Source organism: Mus caroli, unplaced genomic scaffold (genome assembly GCF_978045245.1).
Source record: "Mus caroli unplaced genomic scaffold, Mus_caroli_1 scaffold_3, whole genome shotgun sequence".
Taxonomy (NCBI): Eukaryota; Metazoa; Chordata; class Mammalia; order Rodentia; family Muridae; genus Mus; species Mus caroli.
In genome coordinates, this window is record NW_028227258.1 from 50,556,078 (window position 1) to 50,578,173 (window position 22,096).

General features: G+C 40.1%; 1 protein-coding gene across 3 annotated transcripts in view; it reads right to left on the reverse strand.

Annotated features, from left to right (window-relative positions):
- Window positions 1-22,096, reverse strand: part of Vav3 (vav guanine nucleotide exchange factor 3) — a 335,454-nt gene that overhangs the window by 246,165 nt on the left and 67,193 nt on the right. For all 3 annotated transcript variants that reach the window (XM_021157267.3, XM_021157266.3, XM_085835571.1), the window contains exon 2: window positions 4,628-4,744. In XM_021157267.3, coding sequence (XP_021012926.1) covers window positions 4,628-4,744 — 117 coding nt within the window. The remainder of the gene's footprint in view (window positions 1-4,627; window positions 4,745-22,096) is intronic.

Sequence of the window (22,096 nt, forward strand, 5' to 3'; positions counted from 1 at the left end):
CCCAGGTCCTGTTGTCATCCCCAAGGCTGGTGGCCTTAACCTCACTGTCTGATCGACCCTCTGGGCCTTATTTTGCCCATTCAAGGAACAGGACCATTTATATGCACCTTCACAATGTTTCTGAAAATCAGGAATCAGGGGTAACAAGCACTCTGAAAACTTCAAAATGCAGTAAAAACATAAGACATTTTCATTATAATTCTATTTCTAGACCCCAAAGCTGCCAAATAAGTGTGGGTTCTAAGCTTACTGTTAGTAGAAGTTGAAGCATTTTGACATATGTTAGCATAGGTGACCCAAGCAGCTGCACCATCAAAAGGCTCGCCCCAGATAAATGAAGACGTCCCATAACTGCTTAGATGGTATTTGCTTAATATCCCACACTCTTCCTACTACAGCAGTTCAAGCAAACACAGACTATTCCCTGATTAACAGTCTCCTGTAAATCCATTGTTAAGGTCCCTATCTGCATGCAGGATTGTAGACTTTTCCTTTCTTTATAGCTGGAGGTGTTTCCTATTGCTTCTCTGTCGACTGCTTTGCTCACCATCTGATTCTTCCCACAGGTCCAAATTTTTGAATAGCAGAGTTTTTGAACACAGATGTAGTCTGGGCTCCCTTTCTCTTTTGGATCCCCATCCACAAGAAACAAGAAACAATATTCCTATCTCGTTTTCTCTGTCATCAATTTACCTGACAAATCAGAGGCTGACATATCTCAGATAACATCATCGTGTCATGTTCTTGTCTTAATCTCTCCCTTAGGATGTCAAATTCCCTCTGGGTTGACAGCTCAGCTGCAGCTGCATGTCTTAGCTCCCACAAGAAAAGCCACGCAAGAGATGCCACAGCCTGCCTGAGATCCCATCCCATAGATGCCACTTTCAGGAACTGCAGTATATTCTCCACTCCCATTCATCAAACAGGAACGTGGCTCCATACCATAGACAAGAAGATAACCACTCCAAATTCATCCTCTGGAAATGTTACCTCTGAAGGCTTAGCTATAGTTCCCTACCTTACCACCATAGCAGGGATACCACAATTGCCATGACTAAGGAGGCACACCGCGTCATACCATAAAGAGAAAGACAGCCATGGCAAGACATTTCACCATCAGATAGCTCAGCTAGCTTCAGCTGCTTGTCTCCTTGGCCATGGAGTTAGAGCGTGCAGGAAGCAGGTTCATTGTTCTTCCCAAACTCAGCATCAGTTCCATTATGAGCCTGCTGACTAGGTCAAGAATCACAGGAACTCTTTGCCCTGAGGAACTCTAAATACATGCCCACCCCATCCCTCCTTACAGAACTGCAAGGACAAACCAAGTATGATTTCATGAAAGTCCAACTAGGAGGAACAATGAGCTTACTGCACTTAACTATAGAACATGGGGGAAGGGTTACTTGCAAGAGCAAGAACGAGACTAAAGCAGCAGTGACATGGAAAAACTTACCCCAGCATGGATGACAACTTCTGCATGGCTGCACAAAGCCCCGTGTAATTAGGACAGAATGGCATACTGGCTGAAAGGCGCAGGCATGAAAGTCTATCAGGAGAGTGTCTAATGAACCACTTCACCCCTGCTTCTATTAGTTAACATCAACAATCAACCAGCCAGATCTCAGGCGTTGTTTTCAAATAGTCCCAGCTGCTCTGATGAAGTTAATGGCTGTTTATAGCCCAGAGGCGGTATGCTACAGCAGAGTCTCACACACGCTAGCCAAATACTCTACCACTCGAGCTATAGCCCAGCTTTCTCCAAATCCTGTTTTTGTTCATATTCTCAATACTAGAAAGTATTATGTTATCTCTAATTTAACATTATATTCAATGTCATTATAATAAAAAATGTAGAATTGCATGAATTACTTCAGGATCTGTAATCAAGAATAGTAGCCACATAGCAGGATTTGGAGATAAACTACATCCACATATATGCAAAGCACCGAGAAGTATGTGCCCTGTTATAACCTGTTATAAGCTGTTATAGCCTGTTATAGCGTTATGTTATGTTATGTTATGTTATGTTATGTTATGTTATGATGTTATGCTATATTCGCATGCTTGAATTGTGGGATAGTGGCAGAGAATCAGACAGATCTGAATTCAAACCCTTGCTTCATCTCATATCAGATATGTGACTTGGGATACAGAATTCCTCATTAACATAATGAGAAAAATACCAGTGTCCACTCATAAGCCTGTTATAAGGAATAAAAATTAGTATCTACATGAATTTTATAAAAGGCTTTGTGAGTATTCAGTAACTAATATAATAATAAATAATAGTATTCAGTAACTGACCATTTTACTTGGAGTGCTTAATAGTGGAAACACAGCTATATTTTTGTTACACACAGTCTGGAGAGCGATCATCAACACGGGCATCCTCAAAAGCTGATGGCTATAGAGTAACAAGCACAGGTTCAAGTCCAAGCCGGGCCTGATCCTTTCTCAGTCTTACCACTGTCAAAACAGTGGAAATAACCAGAAATAAAATGCATTTGTCCACAGCACTAAGGGGCTCATTCCTATACATTCAAGTTTTTCAAATCTCAACTTTTCTCCAAAACTTCTATTTTCTCACTAATGGAACAGGCCATATAACTCCACAAATACAAATCTACCCATTTTTAAAAGTAATTCCATAAGTTTCTAATCTTTATCATCATATCTTGGGAGCTTCAATGGTTTGGTGTCTCCTTAATAAGTTTTTAAAAGCCAGATTTCTTTTTCATTTTTCATTTGCTTAAATCATTTTCATGTTCCATTTCCTCAAAAGAAAATGTACAAGCTGGGGACAGGACTTGTGAAGTTTGAAACCAGGAACATCTCTCTCTGCTGCCAGAACAGCTGTGCAGCATAGTGTCGGCCATTTGTACTTCAACTGGTTTTCCCTATCCTCACTGGTCACGGAGAACAGCCATAAACAGGTTCCCCTTTGCCTACTCATGGCCTGGCTTTCTGTTCCCTGTGCTACCATATCTTATTCGCCATCACTTTACTTGTGACCCCCCAAGTCAGTTGCATGACAACTTGCCTGAGATAAAAGCCATCCTTGTCATTACTTCCTCCATTTTCTTCCACATTGGTAAGAAGTCTGATGAGCCACAAGGCTGGGAACTACTCAGAGGTCACAGAATGACTCCAGGTCTAAGCCAGAAAGAAGCCCAGGCTTCAACCTCCCCACATGAAAGAGCTACCCATCTTTGCTCTATGTTAGCATCAAATTCCTCACATTTCTGTGACAAGTTTCTTCTAAGTACTTGGATTTTATTGTATATCTATATATTACATCATGAAAGTTAAGTAAAATGCCAGTCGCAGTCAGATATTCGGGAAGACACTAGTACCCAAGTTAGAGAATGAGAATAAAGAATAGAGAGATGGCACACTGGTTAAGAGCACTTGTTCTTGCAGAGGGTCAGGTTGGATTCCTAATACCCACATGTTGCCTACAGCCATATATAACTGCAGTCTCAGGGACTCTGAGGGCACCAGGCATATTTTTGGTGCACAGATATAAATGCAGATAAAGCACTCATGCAAATAATGACTCTTGCAACAAAGGATCAAAACCAAGGCCTTGCACATGTCAGTCAGACAGGCTTGGAAACACACTCAGCTTGCCTTTCTTCCTCTTCATACATGCATACTTTCATAGTGTGATGCAGTAACTGGACTCAAGGCTACTCACAGGAAAGGGATTTGAATTTACATCGGTTCATTACAAATGATCATCATTTTTGAAAGTATAGTTTTAATTTTTAATTAATTCATTTATGAGGGGGGAATGCCAAATTCTCTCGTATGCACGTCAAAGTCAAAAGACATCTTGGAAGACTCACTTCTCTCCCCCATGTGGGTCATCAGTCTTGGTGGCAAGCACCTATACCCATTGAGTAATCTCACCTTCCCAACAATATAATTTCTTTCACCATGGATTTAGTATTCACCAAAGTAACAACTTGAATATTAAAACTATTTCCAGGCCAAAAATATTTTCAAAATGCAAGCAAATGGACAACCTCCCAGTCATTCTGGAGATCGGGAGAGTACATGTCCTGTGTATGTGCAGCCCCGGCTTTGTCTCAGCACCACCCTACACCCATATTTCAAGTCTTTTCCAGATAATTGTTCAAAGTGTCTACATTAAGAACAGGACAACTTCACCTTCTCAGCTTCCAAAATGGAGGTGTCTTGTATATAGGTAGAAGGCTGAAGGAAATGTGTATTGGCTCTTGGACATAAGGGGTGGGATTCTACCCTTAGAGGAGGAAAGGACCAGAAGGACTGACTGTGGATAAAGGATGCCCCTGCTTGGAGTTACAAAGAACTTCTGAACTCACTTCCAGAGTTGTTGCTGCTGTTTGATTCTGTTCTTTGGAATGGGGCTTACTCTTACTTGCTAAGCCATTTCACCAAACAATGCAGATATACGAACCACTTAAGACACTTTGATTTAGTTAAATACTCTCCAATAAAACATTAAATGCTAGGCAAGGGCTAGGGATGTAGTTCAAATGTTAACATGTGAACATTTAGCATGTACTTTAGCATGTACTTTATATAGTTCAAGTCCCAGAACTATATAAAAAAATTAATTCAAAAGCAAATAGATCAGTACCTTTCCAAAGTCTCGAACATCAAATAGGTCAAATGCCTCAAAAAGTTCACTTTTCCTCATTCCAAACGTATCGCAGCAGGCGGCCAGAAATGTCCGGATGTTCTTCAGACAGAGAAACTGCAGAACAGAAAACAGCAGTAGATAGTGAACATTTCTGAGTGTGCCCTGTCTTCTGTCCCACATAAGCTACAAGGAGAGTGTGAAGGAAGGACCAATCTGTTTTTCTTGTTCTATTTTTTTCATGTGTATAAGAGTCATAATAATGTTCTTCATATACATGGTGTAAATTCATCACCTTCATCACCCACTGTCCTCTCTTGTCCCCACCACCTTCTAGTTCCCTTCCTCTTCTCAAATACCCACCCCTTCAGTTTTCACATCTTTTTAAAATCTAGATTCTGCTCGGCAGAACAATAACGCAACAGCTTGCTTCATAAGTCTCCTTATTGCCTTTGATCAGTTCAGCAAGGCTGTGAACCGGCTGTGACCAGACAGACACAGCTGAAGCCTCTTGAAAATTACATTGCAATATGAGATGACAGCCAAGCACAAACATGGAAACAAACCAAATTAAATAGTTTAATTTGTGTTTTTATATGGTTTCAGAGAAGGGATCTGGAGAGCAAATGGGCAGGGGCAGGTAGAGCTTAACTAGAATGGTTAGAAACAATCTCAGTGAGGCAGGCAGAGACAGGGATGTCTGAGGTAGGAGTGTGTGCGAGGGACATCAGGGCAGAGAGTGTCCTAGGGAGAAAGGTAAAGGTACTCTAAAAAGGGAGGAGTCACATAAGTAAGGGCCTGTTGAATAGCCTTATTCTGATATGGATAAAACCAGGTACTTGGTCCAAAGGTGAAATAAAATTCAATGTCTCATAAGGATTTTCAGGAGCTGCTATGCTGCTGGAAGACTCGGGGACATTGGGGTAAGTACAAGGCAGGGAAACAGGAAGCTACTGCAATAAGTCCAAATAAATGACAGAATATCATGGACAAACAAGGAATTACACTCCCATGGTGTTACATCTGAGACGCCATTACTCATCAGGCTGCAACTGGATATGTAAGTCTACAGCCCAGATGAACTTCAACCCTAAGTCCCAGAATGTTTAGAACAGTGGTTCTCAAACGTCCTAATGCTTTGACCTTTTAATTAAAGTTCCTGGTGTGGTGACAGTCCCCAACCATAAAATTATTTCCATTGCTGCTTCAGAACTGTAATGTTGCTGCTGTTGCTGAACTGAAAGGTGAAGCTCATCACTGCCTAGGGAAGATGGCAGTGAAGGTTGCAGACAGTAACCTTCTTGGACAGTAGTAGGCTCGGACTGGGGCAAAAGATTGGAGTAGATCCAGGGCCTTGGGGAAGAGAGAAAGTGAAGCCAGGATAGAGGCTGTGGATCATCACTGCAAAGGGAAGCAAAACTTAACAGGGAGCAGAGGTTACCCAGAAAGAGACATCACTGCCCAATGAAGTCCTTGAGCAGGCAAATGGGAGGGGCTCCTTTGTGAAGTGCAGAGGCTGACCTTGGACAGGTGCACGCCCAGCTCCTCCAAGCAACCAGAACAGGAGACTGACAGGAAGATGCTATTGACCACTTAAAACTCAGATGTTGGAGCTCACTGTTACTACCTGAAAGACACAGATCTACCTACACGCACATCTCAGAAGCAAATTAATTCTGGGTTTGCTTGTGACAAGTTCTTACATTGTCACCCAGGGTAACTTGGAACTACCAATGAAGACCAGGCTGACCTTGAACTCAAAGGAATCCTTTTGCCTCAGTTTCCCAAGTGTACAATATTATAGGCATAAGTTACCACTCTTAGTTTAGTAAATTAAGTCTTTGGGAAATATGAACTGCCATGATATACATTTTAAATTTTTAGTACTTAATGTCAAAACTTTATTTTTTCCAATTTTTTAATTAAGTATTTACTTCATTTACATTTCAAATGCTATCCCGAAAGTCCCCTATACCCTCCCCACCCCGCCCCCCTACCCACCCACTCCCGCTTCTTGGCCCTGCTGTTTCCCCTGTACTGGGGCATATAAAGTTTGCTAGACCAAAGGGCCTATCTTACAATGATGGCCGACTAGGTCATCTTCTGCTACAAATGCAGCTAGAGACATGAGCTCTGGGGTTACTGGTGAGTTCATATTTTTGTTCCACCTATAGGGTTGCAGACACCTTTAGCTCCTTGGGTACTTTCTCTGGCTCCTCCATTGGGGGCCCTGTGTTCCATCCAATAGCTGACTGTGAGCATCCAATAAATGTAACTTATTACATGTCAATCATTCCAGAATAACTTCGTGAACTTAATCTCCTGGTGGCGGTGTGACCCTATAATCCAAACTCACATGGGAAATAGGAGTATCAGGAGTTCAGGGTTATCCTCAGCTATGCAGTGAGCTCAGGGTTAGCCTGAGCTACCTGAGACCATCTCAAAACAAAACAACAAAAACTTAATCTCCAACAAGTGAGTACTATATTGATAAGTGAGTAATTATTGCTTCTTTGTTTTCATGTGTTTCCAAAGCACAGACTGTCAATATCGCATCTTGTTTTGGTTTTTAGTATTTATAAACTTGGAAAAAGCTCATCTTGCTTTTTCTGCATCCAGATTCGTCATGGACTTAACTTGAGTTTTACCCTTTACAGGAAGCATTTGGAGGCTTAAATATTTCAGGAGGGGTTAAAACCACAAGGGAAGCATCGTAAAGGCTTTGAAAGGCAAACAGCAGCCAATCAGGAGATGCAGGGACTGCTGTCACTTTAAAGATTCATGAGACCTTTGCTACACAGCACTACTCTGCATGTCACTCCTCCACACAGAATCACTTATTTACAGATTAAAAGCCTTGCATTCTGCCAAGACAGGCAATAATTACTCTCTGGGGGATTATGCAATTGCTCTCTTGCAGTATTTTTTAACATAATTAAGTGAGGAGAGACTCATAGCTCACCAAGGAACAAAGCACAGTTGCAAATACCACCCTCTGAAGATGTCTCACCAAACCCACATTTTCCCCATGTGTAGGAAAAACTTGCAGCAGGTCTCCACCAAAACGCTTTGAACATGAAGTCAGAAAGGCAAGAAGCATCATTCAAAGTCGAAACAGTCGAAAACAGTCACGAAGCCTGAAAAACAGGCTTTGCATTTACTGGAGCCAATATTAACCTTCCTTAACCTTCGCAAGTTCAATTCTATTCCGATCCACAAGTGTTTGCTGGATCCGAACAAAGTCACTCGTGTGCTCTTGCTTTTCCAGGCAATTCACTAGCCTGATTACTCTGTTTAATACCTGGTTTTAGCCAACTGTTTTTGAATGCCTGCAATATCATAGATACTGGAAAAGCTAAAAGGCTCCACTTTAAGCATTTCTAGTAACACTCCCGGGAGATCTTCATAGTGCTTCAAATTTTGGCTGAAAGCACTAGGCTCTGCATGCACTCTGGACTCCCAAGTGTTCTGCTGTGGGCAAAAACAGGAGCAGAGTGGAGGGACAGAGGAAGGGGGCTGTGGCATCATTATGGAGGTCCCAAACACAGCTGAGCCCACCAGACACCCTGCTCCTTCACATATTCACTATGCTTTGATTCTATTCAGTTTCCAGTTTAAGAAATCCAGCACAAAGGCCGAAAGAATAATATACCTACACTGTGCACTTCCACCTATTCCACAGTCACAACAGCACTGTGTGCTTTCGTGTGCATACCTGTTATCACAAAAAACATTCTGTCTGTGCTGTGTGAAAGGAGGGTACAGACATGGGTATACCCTCCTAAATCATTCAGCATGCGTCTCTTAGAAGTTAGAATGTTCCCCTGTGTACCAATAACATCAGAACATATAAAAAAACAACTTCTCATCTTATTTTCAGACTTGATTTTAAAGAGAATTAGCAATTAATGCCCATTAGCTATTCAAATTTCTACCATTCCAACCTCAATCTCTTTTTATAATGTTTTCACCCAAGCTAAGATCCACTCCAGTGGTTTCAAAAGCAATTTATTTTTAATTTTTTTCAAAAACAATTTTATTAGATATTTTATTCATTTACATTTCAAATGTTATCCCAAAAGTTCCCTATACCCTCCCCATTCCATGCTCGCCAGCCCACCCACTCCCACTTCCTGGCCCTGGCATTCCCCTGTATTGGGGCATATAATCGCAAGACCAAGGGCCTCTCCTCTCATCGATGTCCCATAAGGCCATTCTCTGCTACATATGCAGCTAGAGATATAAGCTCTGGGGTTACTGGTTAGTTCATATTGTTGTTCCTCTTATAGGGTTGCAGACCCCTTCAGCTACTTGAGTAATTTCTCTACCTCCTCCATTGGGGGCCCTGTGTTCCATCCAATAGGTGACTGAGCACATCCACTTCTGTATTTGCCAGGCACGGGCATAGCCTCAAAAGAGATAACTACGTCAAGGTCCTGTCAGCAAAATCTTGCTGGCATATGCAGTAGTATTTGGGTTTGGTGGCTGTTTATGGGATAGATCCCTGGGTAGGGCAGTCTCTTGATGGTCCTTCATTCCATCTCAGCTCCACACTTTGTCTCTGTAACTCCTTCCATGGGTATTTTGTGCCCAGTTCTAAGGAGAAACAAATTATCCACACTTTAGTCTTCCTTCTTCTTGAGTTTCATGTGTTTTGTGAATTGTATCTTGGGTATTCTAAGTTTCTGGGCTAATATCCACTTATCAGTGAGTGCATATCAAGTGACTTATTTTGTGATTGGGTTATCTCACTCAGGATGATGCCCTCCAGATCCATCCATTTGCCTAAGAATATCATAAATTCATTGTTTTTAACAGCTGCTTAGTACTCCATTCTGTAAATGTACTACATTTTCTGTATCCATTCTTCTGTTGAAGGACATCTGGGTTCTTTCCAGCTTATGGCTATTATAAATAAGATTACTATGAACATAGTTGAGTTTGTGTCCTTATTACAAGTTGGAACATCTTCTGGGTATATGCCCAGGAGAGGTATTGCTGGATCTTCCTGTAGTACTATGTCACATTTTCTGAGGAACCACCAGACTGATTTCCAGAGTGGTTGTTCTAGCTTGCAAGCCCAACAGCAATGGAGGAGTGTTCCTCTTTCACCACATCCTCACCAGCATCTGCTCTCACCTGAATTTTTGATCTTAGCCATTCTGACTGGTGTGAGATGGAATCTCAGGGTTGTTTTGATTTGCATTTCCCTGATGATTAAGGATGTTGAACATTTTTCAGGTGCTTCTCAGACATTTGGTATTCCTCAGTGGAAAATTCTTAGCCAGGAGGTGGTGGTTGCATTCCTTTAAACCCAGCACTTGGGAGGCAGAGGCAAGCAGATTTATGAGTTCGAGGCCAGCCTGGTCTACAAAGTGAGTTCCAGGACAGCCAGGGCTATACAGAGAAACCCTGTCTCAAAAAGAAAGAAAGAAAGAAAGAAAGAAAGAAAGAAAGAAAGAAAGAAAGAAAGAAGAGAAGAGAAGAGAAGAGAAGAGAAGAGAAGAGAAGAGAAGAGAAGAGAAGAGAAGAGAAGAGAAGAGAAGAGAAGAGAAGAGAAGAGAAGAGAAGAGAGAGAAGAGAAAGCAAAAAGAAAATTCTTTGTTTAGCTCTGTAACCCATTTTTAATAGGGCTATTTGATTTTCTGGAGTCCAGATTCTTGAGTTCTTTGTGTATATTGGATATTAGTCCCCTATCTGATTTAGGATTGGCAAAGATCCTTTCCCAATCTATTGGTGGCCTTTTTGTCTTATTGACAGTGTCTTTTGCCTTACAAAAGCTTTGCAATTTTATGAGGTCCCATTTGTCAATTCTCGATCTTACAGCACAAGCCAATGCTGTTCTGTTCAGGAATTTTTCCCCTGTGCCCATATCTTCGAGGCCTTTCCCCACCTTCTCCTCTATAAGTTTCAGTGTCTCTGGTTTTATGTGGAGTTCCTTGATCCACTTAGACTTGAGCTTTCTACAAGGAGCTAAGAATGGATCAATTTGCATTCTTCTACATGCTAACTGTCAGTTGTGCCAGCATCATTTGTTGAAAATGCTGTCTTTTTTCCTCTGGATGGATTTAGCTCCTTTGTCAAAGATCAAGTGACCATAGGTGTGTGGGTTCATTTCTGGGTCTTCAATTCTATTCCACTGATCTACCTGTCTGTCCCTGTACCAGTACCATGCAGTTTTTATCACAATTGCTCTGCAGTACAGCTTGAGGTCAGGCATGGTGATTCCACCAGAGGTTCTTTTATTGTTCTTTATGCTATCCTAGGTTTTTTGTTATTCCAGATGAATTTGCAAATTTCTCTTTCTTACTCAGTGAAAAATTGAGTTGGAATTTTGATGGGGATTGCATGGAATCTGTAGATTGCTTTTGGTAAGATAGCCATTTTTACTATATAGATCCTGCTAATCCATGACCATGGGAGATCTTTCCATCTTCTGAGATCTTCTTAGATTTCTTTATTCAGAGACTTGAAGTTCTTATCATACAGATCTTTCACTTCCTTAGTGAGAGTCACTCCAAGGTATTTTATATTATTTGTGACTATTGTAAAGAGTGTTGTTTCCCTATTTTTTTTCTCAGCCTGTTTATCCTTTGTGTAGACAAAGGCCACTGATTTGTTTGAGTTAATTCTATATCCAGCTACTTCACTGAAGCTGTTTATCAGGTTTACGAGTTCTCTAGTGGAATTTTTAGGGTCACTTATATATACTATCATATCATCTGCAAATAGTGATATTTTGACTTCTTCCTTTCCAATTTGTATCCCCTTGATCTCCTTTTGTTGTCGAATTGCTATGGCTAGGACTTCAAGTACTACATTGAATAGGTAGGGAGAAAGCAGGTAGCCTTATCTAGTCCCTGATTTTAGTGGGATTGCTTCAAGTTTCTCTCCATTTAGTTTGATGTTGGCTACTGGTTTGCTGTAAATTTCCTTTATTATGTTTAGATATGGGCCTTGAATTCCTGATCTTTCCAAGACTTTTATCATGAATGGGTATTGCATTTTGTCAAATGTTTTCTCAGCATCTAACGAGATGATCATGTGGTTTTTGTCTTTGAGTTTGTTTATATAGTGGATTACTTTGATGGATTTGTGTATATTAAACCATCCCTGCATACCTGGGATGAAGCCTACTTGATCATGATGGATGATCATTTTGATGTGTTCTTGGATTTGGTTTGGGAGAATTTTATTGAGTATTTTTGCATCAATATTCATAAGGAAAATTGGTCTGAAGTTCTCTTTCTGTGTTGGGTCTCTGTGTGGTTTAGGTATCAGAGCAATTGTGGCTTCATAGAATAAATTGGGTAGAGTACCTTCTGTTTCTATTTTGTGGAATAGTTTGAGAAGAATTGGAATTAGGTCTTCTTTGAAGGTCTGATAGAACTCTGTGCTAAACCCATCTGGTCCTGGGCTTGTTTTGTTTGGGAGACTATTAATGACTGCTTCTATTTCTTTAGTGGAACGGGAATGTTTAGATCATTAATCTGATCCTGATTTAACTTTGGTTCCTGGTATCTGTCTTGGAAATTGTCCATTTCATCCAGGTTTTCCAGTTTTGTTGATTATAACCTTTTATAGTAGGATCTGATGATGTTTTGGATTTCCTTAGTTTCTGTTGTTATGTCTCCTTTTTCATTTCTGAGGCAGGCTCACAGAGAATGCTATATAGTGTAAAATTTCTTCTTTTATATTGAGTTTTATGAAGAGTCCCTGGCTAACTGTCTTAGAAGGCATCCCAGATGAATTTCATCTGACAATCCCCCATAGAACTGCTAACCTATTCTTCTGGCATCTATACTGCCTGCAGATTCAAGACTAATTGACAGAAGAAGTAACTCGTACTGCAAACTTTACAATTCTTCATCTGGGAAGGCACAGTGCTGAACTGTCCCATTATCTGGCTAATGCTGGGGTTGGTCATTTGCTGGCCGCTACCCCACCTCTCTGTGTCTTCCTCTTACATTCCTACACAGTCTGAATGTGAAAGTGTTCTGTGGCTGTCTGATTTCCAGACCATTTCTCATAAGGGTCATCACTGATCATCCTTGCCATCAGTTACTCTACTTGGGACTGTAAAATAATGATTTTTTTTCTCGTTCCATCATCCTTCCTATTTGTAAACTGATACTCTTTTATTGAAAAAAAATCATCCCATATTTTTGTACTTTTTCCTCTTGAAGAAGAGCTGATTTTCACATGATCCTGAAGTTACTTTGTGTTTGCTCTGTGCCCTTTTGTGATCTTGCTCTATTACATTTTTCTGTCATCTGAATCTGATATCAGCCACTTCTTTCGACAAGTCTGCTTTCATCTGTAAGTGGTGTTTGGGAACACGGGAGCATCCAGCAACTCTGGGATTATAGCCAACAGCTATCAGTAAACCAACACCTCCACCTTCTGCAGAAATGACCTAGCCTTTTCTAGCTCATTTAAATAGAAATGTCCTACAAGGCCTCAAATATACCTTTTGCAGAATTTTATAATCTTAGCAAGCCTAAGAAGCCAGCATGCATCTCAATCTTTTCAAAAGAAGGGAAACTGTAGATGACTGAAAAAGACGCATATCTAGAAATGATGTGACGCACACAATGTCAACCAGCACAAATTTTCCTCCTGTCTATGATTCTTTGGGATTCAAAGGAGTTTTCCTGGCCTTTTGTATCACTGCTACAGCTTCAAATGATTGCCTTCAGAGAGCTATTGCACAGCACAAAATAGGCCCATCTTTTTATTTCATAACCATCTCTTATTCTTGATCAAACAGTTATGCAACTTTACTAAACTATCCTAGTTATTCACCTGAGATCACTTTAAGTGGTCTTGGAATTTAAATCTTTACAAATTAGAATTAAGTAACTTATTTTTAATGTTATATGTATCTATACAAGATGAATAGTTAAAGATACATGAAACTCAAACAGCCATCTGCTTATTTTTAAAACATTAATGATACGCCCATTCTATTATGTGTTTGACACTGTGAATTTCCTAAGATTCCCCAAGTGGATTCTTATTTATTAGTATATTAAGAAGGTAGTTAAAAGTATCAAAAATTGGGCCCCCAAAAAATCAAGAGAACTCAGTCTCACTCCTCTACACCCCATTGCAGTCATTCAGAGCACAGCAAAGAACACTGGAATTGCACAAAATGGTGGCAAGTCCCATGCAAATATACAAAGATTCATTGAGAGTCACAGAGTATGGAAACAATGTTCAGAAATAAATGGTACACAATGCGACCTCAGGGGAAACGTTACTAAGAGAGAAATGTCTGATATTTGGATGGGGAGGAAAATTGCCTGAGTCAGGGTGTGTGAGAAGAGATAGGTAAGGCATGGACCACTGTGGGCAGAGGAACTGGTTAACACTGGACATGAACCAAAAAGGGAGCAGTGATTTAGGACTGAGGGAGGAAGCCTGCACTTACCCAGCATGCCAAGGAGGTCCCAGCTCTATCCTAGAAGTGTTGAGGTTAAAGAATTTTGGGTAGAAGGGCTGAGCACTACTTAGCATTGCCTTTTAAGTGTTTTGAGCGATTGTTGCATTCCATGAGAAATATTGATACTGTTAAGTCCTCACAACAACCCAATCAGGAAAATTTTATTTTTCTTTTCTCTCTACAAAGACTCAGAGATTTATTCACATTTACAAAATCACATTTGCCAAGGTGGTGGGATCTAGTTTCAAATGCAGACCTTCTGACTTCAGAACCCACAGCCTTAACTAAGTTCTACCTACTTCATGTTGTGGTACATGAAAGGAAACAGTGACTTTCTTTTTATCATGTCCTGAGATGGATAGTGAACACAAAACAACTTGGACTGCCATGTGTTAGTCTAACAAGAGATGACAGTTATTGAGACGAGAAGGGTGGAAGAGTAGGAAAAGAAAGAACTCTAGGTCATATGAAAGGGGAAGATGTGGAAGAAAAAGACGTAAGGCTATGCCCATATCTACTGTCACTGAACAGCCAGCTCTGGCATTCACTGGAATGATAACAGCAAATGAGTGTGAGATATATGAAAGGTGGTGATGACTGGCTGACCCAATTAATTCTATTCTTCACATGTGGAAAGGCTCCGTCCATAATGAGTGAGTCTTGACCTCCCTTTCACAAGTCTCCATGGAAAAGTAGTGCATTCTAACAACAAAGCCACCTCGCATTCTCTTCCTCACACTTCCCCTAAACAAAGATGTGAATAGATTACTTATTCAAAGTGGAGTGAGAGAAATGACAGAAAGGCACTCGACATCTGTGTGTGACTTTTGAGGGTAAGGCCTATGACATTCTAATATGATAGTCAGGCCAAAGCAGTCTGGACCCAACCAAGGAGCTACTGCAAAGGCTGTGGCTTTCAGCCAAAATTCCAGCACAGATGGGGGCAGTAACTCACAAAGCCTGGCTGAGGAGCTCTGTCAGCTGAAGGCTGCTGGGGTAGAAAGAGCCAGCTTTCACCAGGGAAGGACAACCTACCAGAGGTGGTTCTCTCCTTCTATCTGGGTGCTCGGGACCAAACTCAACTTGTCAGGCTAGTTGGAGCAAGCACCTTTACATGATGAGCCATCTCTCTGCCTCCACCCCTTCTTTAATTAAATGGAGTCAATAAGATACCTCCTGGAAATTAAAAACAAAATGAAAACAGGTCTTCATTTGCCTGAGGATATATGTGCATTCTCCTTGTGGGTCAGCAGGTGGTAATGGGGTTTCATGGGCATTGTTCAGTGAAGAAAACTCAGCTTGGCAGCATGGTATCTCCAAAGTAGTTCATCTGGACCCTGATAGGACAAATGTCCTCAAGGACAGTGAGGGAAGAAGGCAGAGAGAGGGGAAAGAGCTTCCTTCGTGCTAGGCCTAACTCAAAACACCAGCATGAGTCTCCACTAATTGCTCATGTTTTTAAATTGCTTATTCAAAATGAGTAATTAACACCATTTAAAGTCATACTGCTGTTTTTGGTTTTGTTGTTGTTGTTGTCTTGCTGTTGTTTGTCTATTTGTTTCTAATCTTTAAAGGCCAGATGCAGAGCACAATATGAATGTTTGTCTCACACATGGAAGTCAGAGGACAACCTTAGAAGCTAGCTCTTGCTTTCCACCCTGTTTGCAACAGATTCTCTTACTGTTCACTGTTCTGCCCATGGTAGTAGTGGTATTACACACATGTGATGCAGTGTCTGGCTTTACATGGGTCTAAGGGATCTAAGGTGAAGAGCACTTGCTGCTTTTCCAGAAAATGAGTTTAGCTCCTCGAACCCAAGCTCTAGAAATGTGATGCCCTCTTCTGGCTCTGTGAACACTGACACACACACACACACACACACACACACACACACACACATTTAAATTCTTAAAAATCTTAAACATTTTTGAGAACTTAGTGGTAATTATATTTACAAATTAAATGAATAAAACTTTTCAAATTGTTAAGCTTCTATTGCATAACGTTTTTTTCTGGGTTGTCAACTTCTGGACCATGGTTCAGGGCTGGTCTACTAGCGGATCCTCAGGGAACTCTAGCCGAGAGCCAGCAGCATTCAGGGATTTTATATCAGTGAATCAGTGAATCAGTGCTACAGCAGTAACGGTTAACAAGGGTAGCAATAATGAGAAGCAAAAAGAGGAGTGGCGCTAAGCAGTTGCAATTCTGCTAATTGTGAGCCAACCAACAGAGAGAGAGAGAGAGAGAGAGAGAGAGAGAGAGAGAGAAGAAGAAGAAGAAGAAGAAGAAGAAGGAAGGAGGAGGAGGAGGAGGAAGAGGAAGAGGAGGGGGAGGAGGGGAGGGGAGGGGAGGGGAGGGGAGGGGAGGGGAGGGGAGGGGAGGGGAGGGGAGGGGAGGGGAGGGGAGGGGAGGGGAGGGGAGGGGAGGGGAGGGGAGGGGAGGGGAGGGGAGGGGAGGGGAGGGGAGGGGAGGGGAGAGAGATTCTATCCAAGGCAGGGGCTCCTCAGAATAGCAAGCCACACAAGAACTGGATGATGAATAGAGTGTCACCTCAATAGAATGGAGGCTGGTGGAGTCCCTCCCTAGAACACAGCATTCACCATGAAGAATGACATTTCTGTAGCCTGTCCCTTTTAAAGATAAGCCTTACAAGTCTGCCTTTCACACAAATGTTACTGTGTTTTTCTGTTTTCTGTTGTTTGTTAAACCTTTTATTACTCTATTTTCATTCAATGTATTTTGATCAGATTTGCTTGCAGCTCCTCAACAAATGCCTCACAGATCCACTCCCACCTCCCAATTCCAAATGGATCAAATATCTAAATGTTAGACAGGAAGCTCGGAAACCCCTAGAAGAAGGAGTAGGGACCGCACTTCAGGCTATAGCTTCAGAGAAGGATTTTCTGAATAAAGCTCCAGTTGCCAAGGGCATAAGACTAGTAATCAACAAGTGGGACTCCATAAAATTAAAAGCATTCTGAACTGCAAAGGAAATGATTAATCAACTGCAGAGGCATCTTACAGAATGGAGACAAATGCTTGCTATATGACGAAGGATGTACACCTCTCACAACCAAGCACCAATCAAGCACACTACCCAGCTTCAACAGTGGGCTATGGAACTAAGTAAAGATTTCTCAGAAGAAATACAAGTCGCTAAGAAATATTCTTTTTTTTATTAGATATTTTCTTTATTTACATTTCAAATGCTATCCCGAAAGTTCCCTATACCCTTCCCCCACCCTGCTCCCCTACCCACCCACTTATTCAAATATGCTTAAGAAACAGACAGGTTCATCACCCTTACTAGTGGGGAAATGTAAATTAAAGTTCTCTTGAGATGTGATCTTTCTCCAGTTGCAATGGCTAAGATTAAGAAAACATACTTCAGTAGACTCAGAAAAGTCAGATTTGAGCTCAATAGGTTCAAGCAGGAACTGAAATGAATATTTCTTTGGGAAATAGTAATGTTGTTACTGACAGTAGTTATAAACTATAGCATGATTTTAATACATTAATTATATCACCATTACATAAAGACCACACCCGTTATTATTTAAAATAGAATTAGTTTATATCCTAAATTATCACAACACATAAAAGCAGTAACTGATAACTATAGCTTTTAATTGATTCTCTTTATATTAAAAAAGTCTATGTTTTGACATTTTTATCTGTCTAGCTTCATGTGAAATGTACCCAATTCCAAAATATTACAAATTCTAAAAAGCAATAAATTCTATTGATAGGCATAAGTCCTACTATTTTCATTTCAAAACTCTTTATGTCTAATCACATGAAGCCAGGTCACAGGAATGCCACTTCTACATTCAGCTGTTAACACTACAACCCACACACCACAGACACCGCACTCACTCGGATACTTGATAGATGACTCTGTGTAGGGCTGATCTCTTTATCTGGGACCCAAATGAATTTTTCTGACAAGCCTTCAATTTTCCCAGCTTAATTTTGGATCGCTCATTTTTTGTGACAACATAAAGGAGGGATTATAAATCATTAAATTAGGAAACACTACCAGTTTTTCAAAACAAATCGTCTAGGCTCTACCAACCAGTCTGCTACTCTGGTTTCATCTAAAAATGTTTGAAGATACTTTTTAAAATATTCATAATGCCAAAATCTTTATGGGTTTCTGATTTTGATGAAAAAATAAAATTAATGACTGCTTTATGATCATACAATATTGTTAAATAAGCCAGGGGCCAATGCTATTACCTTACACTGTAGGATTGTCATAGAAACTGTAAAGGAAGGCTTCTGAAGTACAATTAAAAATAAAACAGCATTTCCCACCTGAGTTCAACTTCAGAGGAGAGAGCCATATATAACTTTTCTCAGAAGTAACCAAAACAACATATTAAACTGCAATTGAGCTCAACAGAATCCTTAACTTTAAAGCAAGCAAGCTACCTTTCCCCATAGGATGCTTGAGAGAGCATACTTTCTTTCTTTCTTCCTTTCCTTCTTCCTTTCTTTCTTTTAAAAATACATTTTTATTTAAAATATAGTCACATCGTGCCCTTCTTCCTTTTCTTCCCTCTAGCCCTCCCATGACCCTCTCAAATAGTTTTCTTGGTTGTTCCTGTTACATTCTAATTCAAGATACTCAGAGTAGGCTGCCCTTCATGCACATTAACTCTGGAACAAAAGTATTCACATCGTACCTGTCATTGTTTTTCTGTGCTAAATGTCACCCTATGTCCGCCCACATTTCTAACTTCTAATATTGTCCCGTGGCCACACTCCTCCAAATTTAGCATCAACCTCAAATTTTGCATAAGTCAGAAGACAAGATTTTTGATATTTTGCAGTGGAAGGCTTAGAACAGTGAAGAGACTTCCCAATAGCTTTGACAGCAGTCCGGGCTGTTTGGGGGTTCCTGTGGGACCACTTTGGTCAACAATGTTATTAGATGTAACCTACTCCTTGTATTGAGGGCCTCATTTGGTGATGAGAGATGTCCAAAAGAATTTCAGAAAGAAGAAAATGTAATTAGAATATGTTGTAAAGAAAAAACTATTTTCAATAAAAGAAAATAGAAAATAAACATGAGCAACAAAAGAATGAAGATTTTAAAAATAGGTTTGTTTGTTTTTTAATGAAAAAAGAAAACTGAAGTAAACCTAGCAAGTGGGTGGTGATATGGATGCTCAATTCTGTCTGTCTCTGTCAGAGACCTTTCTGAATCAATAAACTAAATGACCTTCTTACAGCCACACCTTTATCATTGTTATAACTACTCATGTATAAATTATATTTTATGCTTCATTGTCACTGTTCTAAGCATGTGTGTATGCATATGTATAATACATATATGTATGTATACATACATGGTTATTATGTTATAAATATATATATATATATATATATATATATATAGAGAGAGAGAGAGAGAGACAGACAGACAGACAGACAGACAGACAGACAGACAGACAGACAGAGACAGAGAGGGACAGAGACAGAGATATTTTTATATGACCATACATGCCATCTTTACTTCCTTCTCTTGTTCTCTACTTTCCTCCTCCTCATCTGAGCTCCTACCTTTCCTCTTCTTCCTATAATCCAGCTTCTACTTTTGGATTGTTAAGATTATACATGTAGTGCAAACTTATAATACTGATATTTCTGCTTGCAACCTAACACTTTCCTTTTGTTTTTCTTAAGATGCTACTTTATTCATCTCTCTGTGGCTGAATAGTATTCCACCATGCATTTGTACCATGCTTCCTTGATCTGCTCATCTGTTATTGGAAACCTAAGCTAATTCCCTAATTTGACTATTATGATAGCATCAATAAACATATATAGGCAGGTAATATTCCGATTTCAAATACTTTGGTGATTATTATTCAAAGGATAGTACAAACCAATCATGTAGAGTTCCATTTTTGGTTTTTGATAAATTTCCAAACTATTCCCATGGGAGAAGTGCCACAATTCTTAACAGCAGAGTCAGGACTTGCACCGACAGCTTTGTGTGTTGCTAGTTGTTCTCGTCTCCTGTTCATCTCACAAGCGAGTGAATACTGACAGGCAAACAACGACTGAGAACTCAATTCTCCCCCTGCACAGCTGAGTGAGCATTAGCAAAGGCATTGGACTCAAATGGTACCGCATCTAAGAGGACCAAGGCCAGTGCTGAGTGAATGAGGAAGCTGCATACAAGTCCAATGATACTGTCTGGACTAGAGCACTTCCTACATTAAACACTGCAATTAATAAAACCCAAATAAGAGCCATGCATGGTGCACAATGACATCCATCTTCCCTTTCAGAAATAGGGCTATGCACTGCAAATAAAAAATCACACAACACATTTCAAATGAACTACAATTTTAAAATTATCTTTTATACTCTATAAATCACATCTTCCATTACAGGCCTGGGGAGGCAACAGATACCTATCAGGCTAAGGAGGCAACACTTGACTCAGGAAGTTGTACAAACCAAAAAGTGCCTTCAATTTGGTAGAAAGCAGCTGAGCCGTGTGTCTGGAGATCCCAGCTGCAGATTACAGAGAGTAAATCTGGAGAGGATAGAAGGTAAAGTGTTTGCTAGAGTTGGACTTTAAGGCCTTGACATTAAATTGATTAAAATTTAGTTCACTGGGAAATTTTGACTCAAAGACAGAAAACTGAAGGAAACAAACTGAAAAAAAATTAACTTGGGGTAACATATCCACTTACTTATATTGCCTACTTTTAAGTTTATTATCTGGCACATAGTCTTCTTTCTGGTGTATGCTCCAGGTTTTACCATCTACATTATAGGAAACTGATGTGCAGGGTTTCTTCCTAGATTCTACATGACAACGTATCCAAGTCACTATCCTGATGCTATGCTAACACTACGCTTAACTGTTACCTGCAAGCTACTTGTCATTTGTAAATAAATGCATTGTTATTTAGTGTATTTGTTATAGTATTTATACATCGGTCTATTTATGAAGCAATCATATGTCTGTCTATCAACAGAGTAGGGTATACTTTATTGATTTTAAAACTCATTTTTTGTGTCTTTTCTTTTATAATGTAATAATATTAAACCTCATCGCCACTCAGATCACCAAGATGAAGAGTGGATGAGGGGGAGAATGCGTCACAAAAAGAAAACAGACAAAGGAATCTCCCTCCTGGTCTTTGCCAGTCAGGTACAGGTTTCCTTGTGTCACATCTTTCATGCGCTTGAGGCTTGAGTCTGCAAACAAGATCACCTTTTCTTATCCTAGATGTCTTCTGTTTCAAACCATGTTAGACATCAGCATTGGTGGAGTCTCAGCTGGTTCCTTTGCCACATGCATTCCAGTATGGGTCAGGACTAAACTCAGTGATGTCCTTCAGTACTCCAAAGGATGATCGAGAGCAATGGTTCTCAGCCTTCCTAATGCTGAGACCCTTTAATACAACTCCTCATGCTGTGGTGACCTTCAGCCAAGAAATTATTTTATTGATATTTCATACCTGTAATTTCAGTACTGTTATGAATCATAATGTAAATACCTGTTTTCTGGTGGTCTTAGGCAACCCCTGTGAAAGGAATCATGTCGCACAGATCGGGAATTGCTGATATAGATGCTTCTAGATGAAACAACTAGAAAGGCTCAACCAAACTCAGAAAGTACAAAGATAAAACTTAGACTTACATCAAGAATCTTGATCACATTGCTGAAACTTAAGTGTCACTCTTCAAATATAGACAGATGATAGATAGATAGATAGATAGATAGATAGATAGATAGATAGATAGACAGACAGATGGATACACAGATAGATCATGTTGCTCCCAAGAGTATCCATCCACAACATCATAAGAAAACTAAATTACACAAGAAAAGTGTTTGAGTTTTCAGAACCTATGCATTCTGAGCAGTTATATGAAACTACTTTTAAACAATTAAGCACCAAAAATAATAATGTTCTTACATTGGGCAACTTTTTTCCTAATTAAGCTGTTATAGCTCTAATACACCCATAAGATCACAGAGTAATAAGAAATCC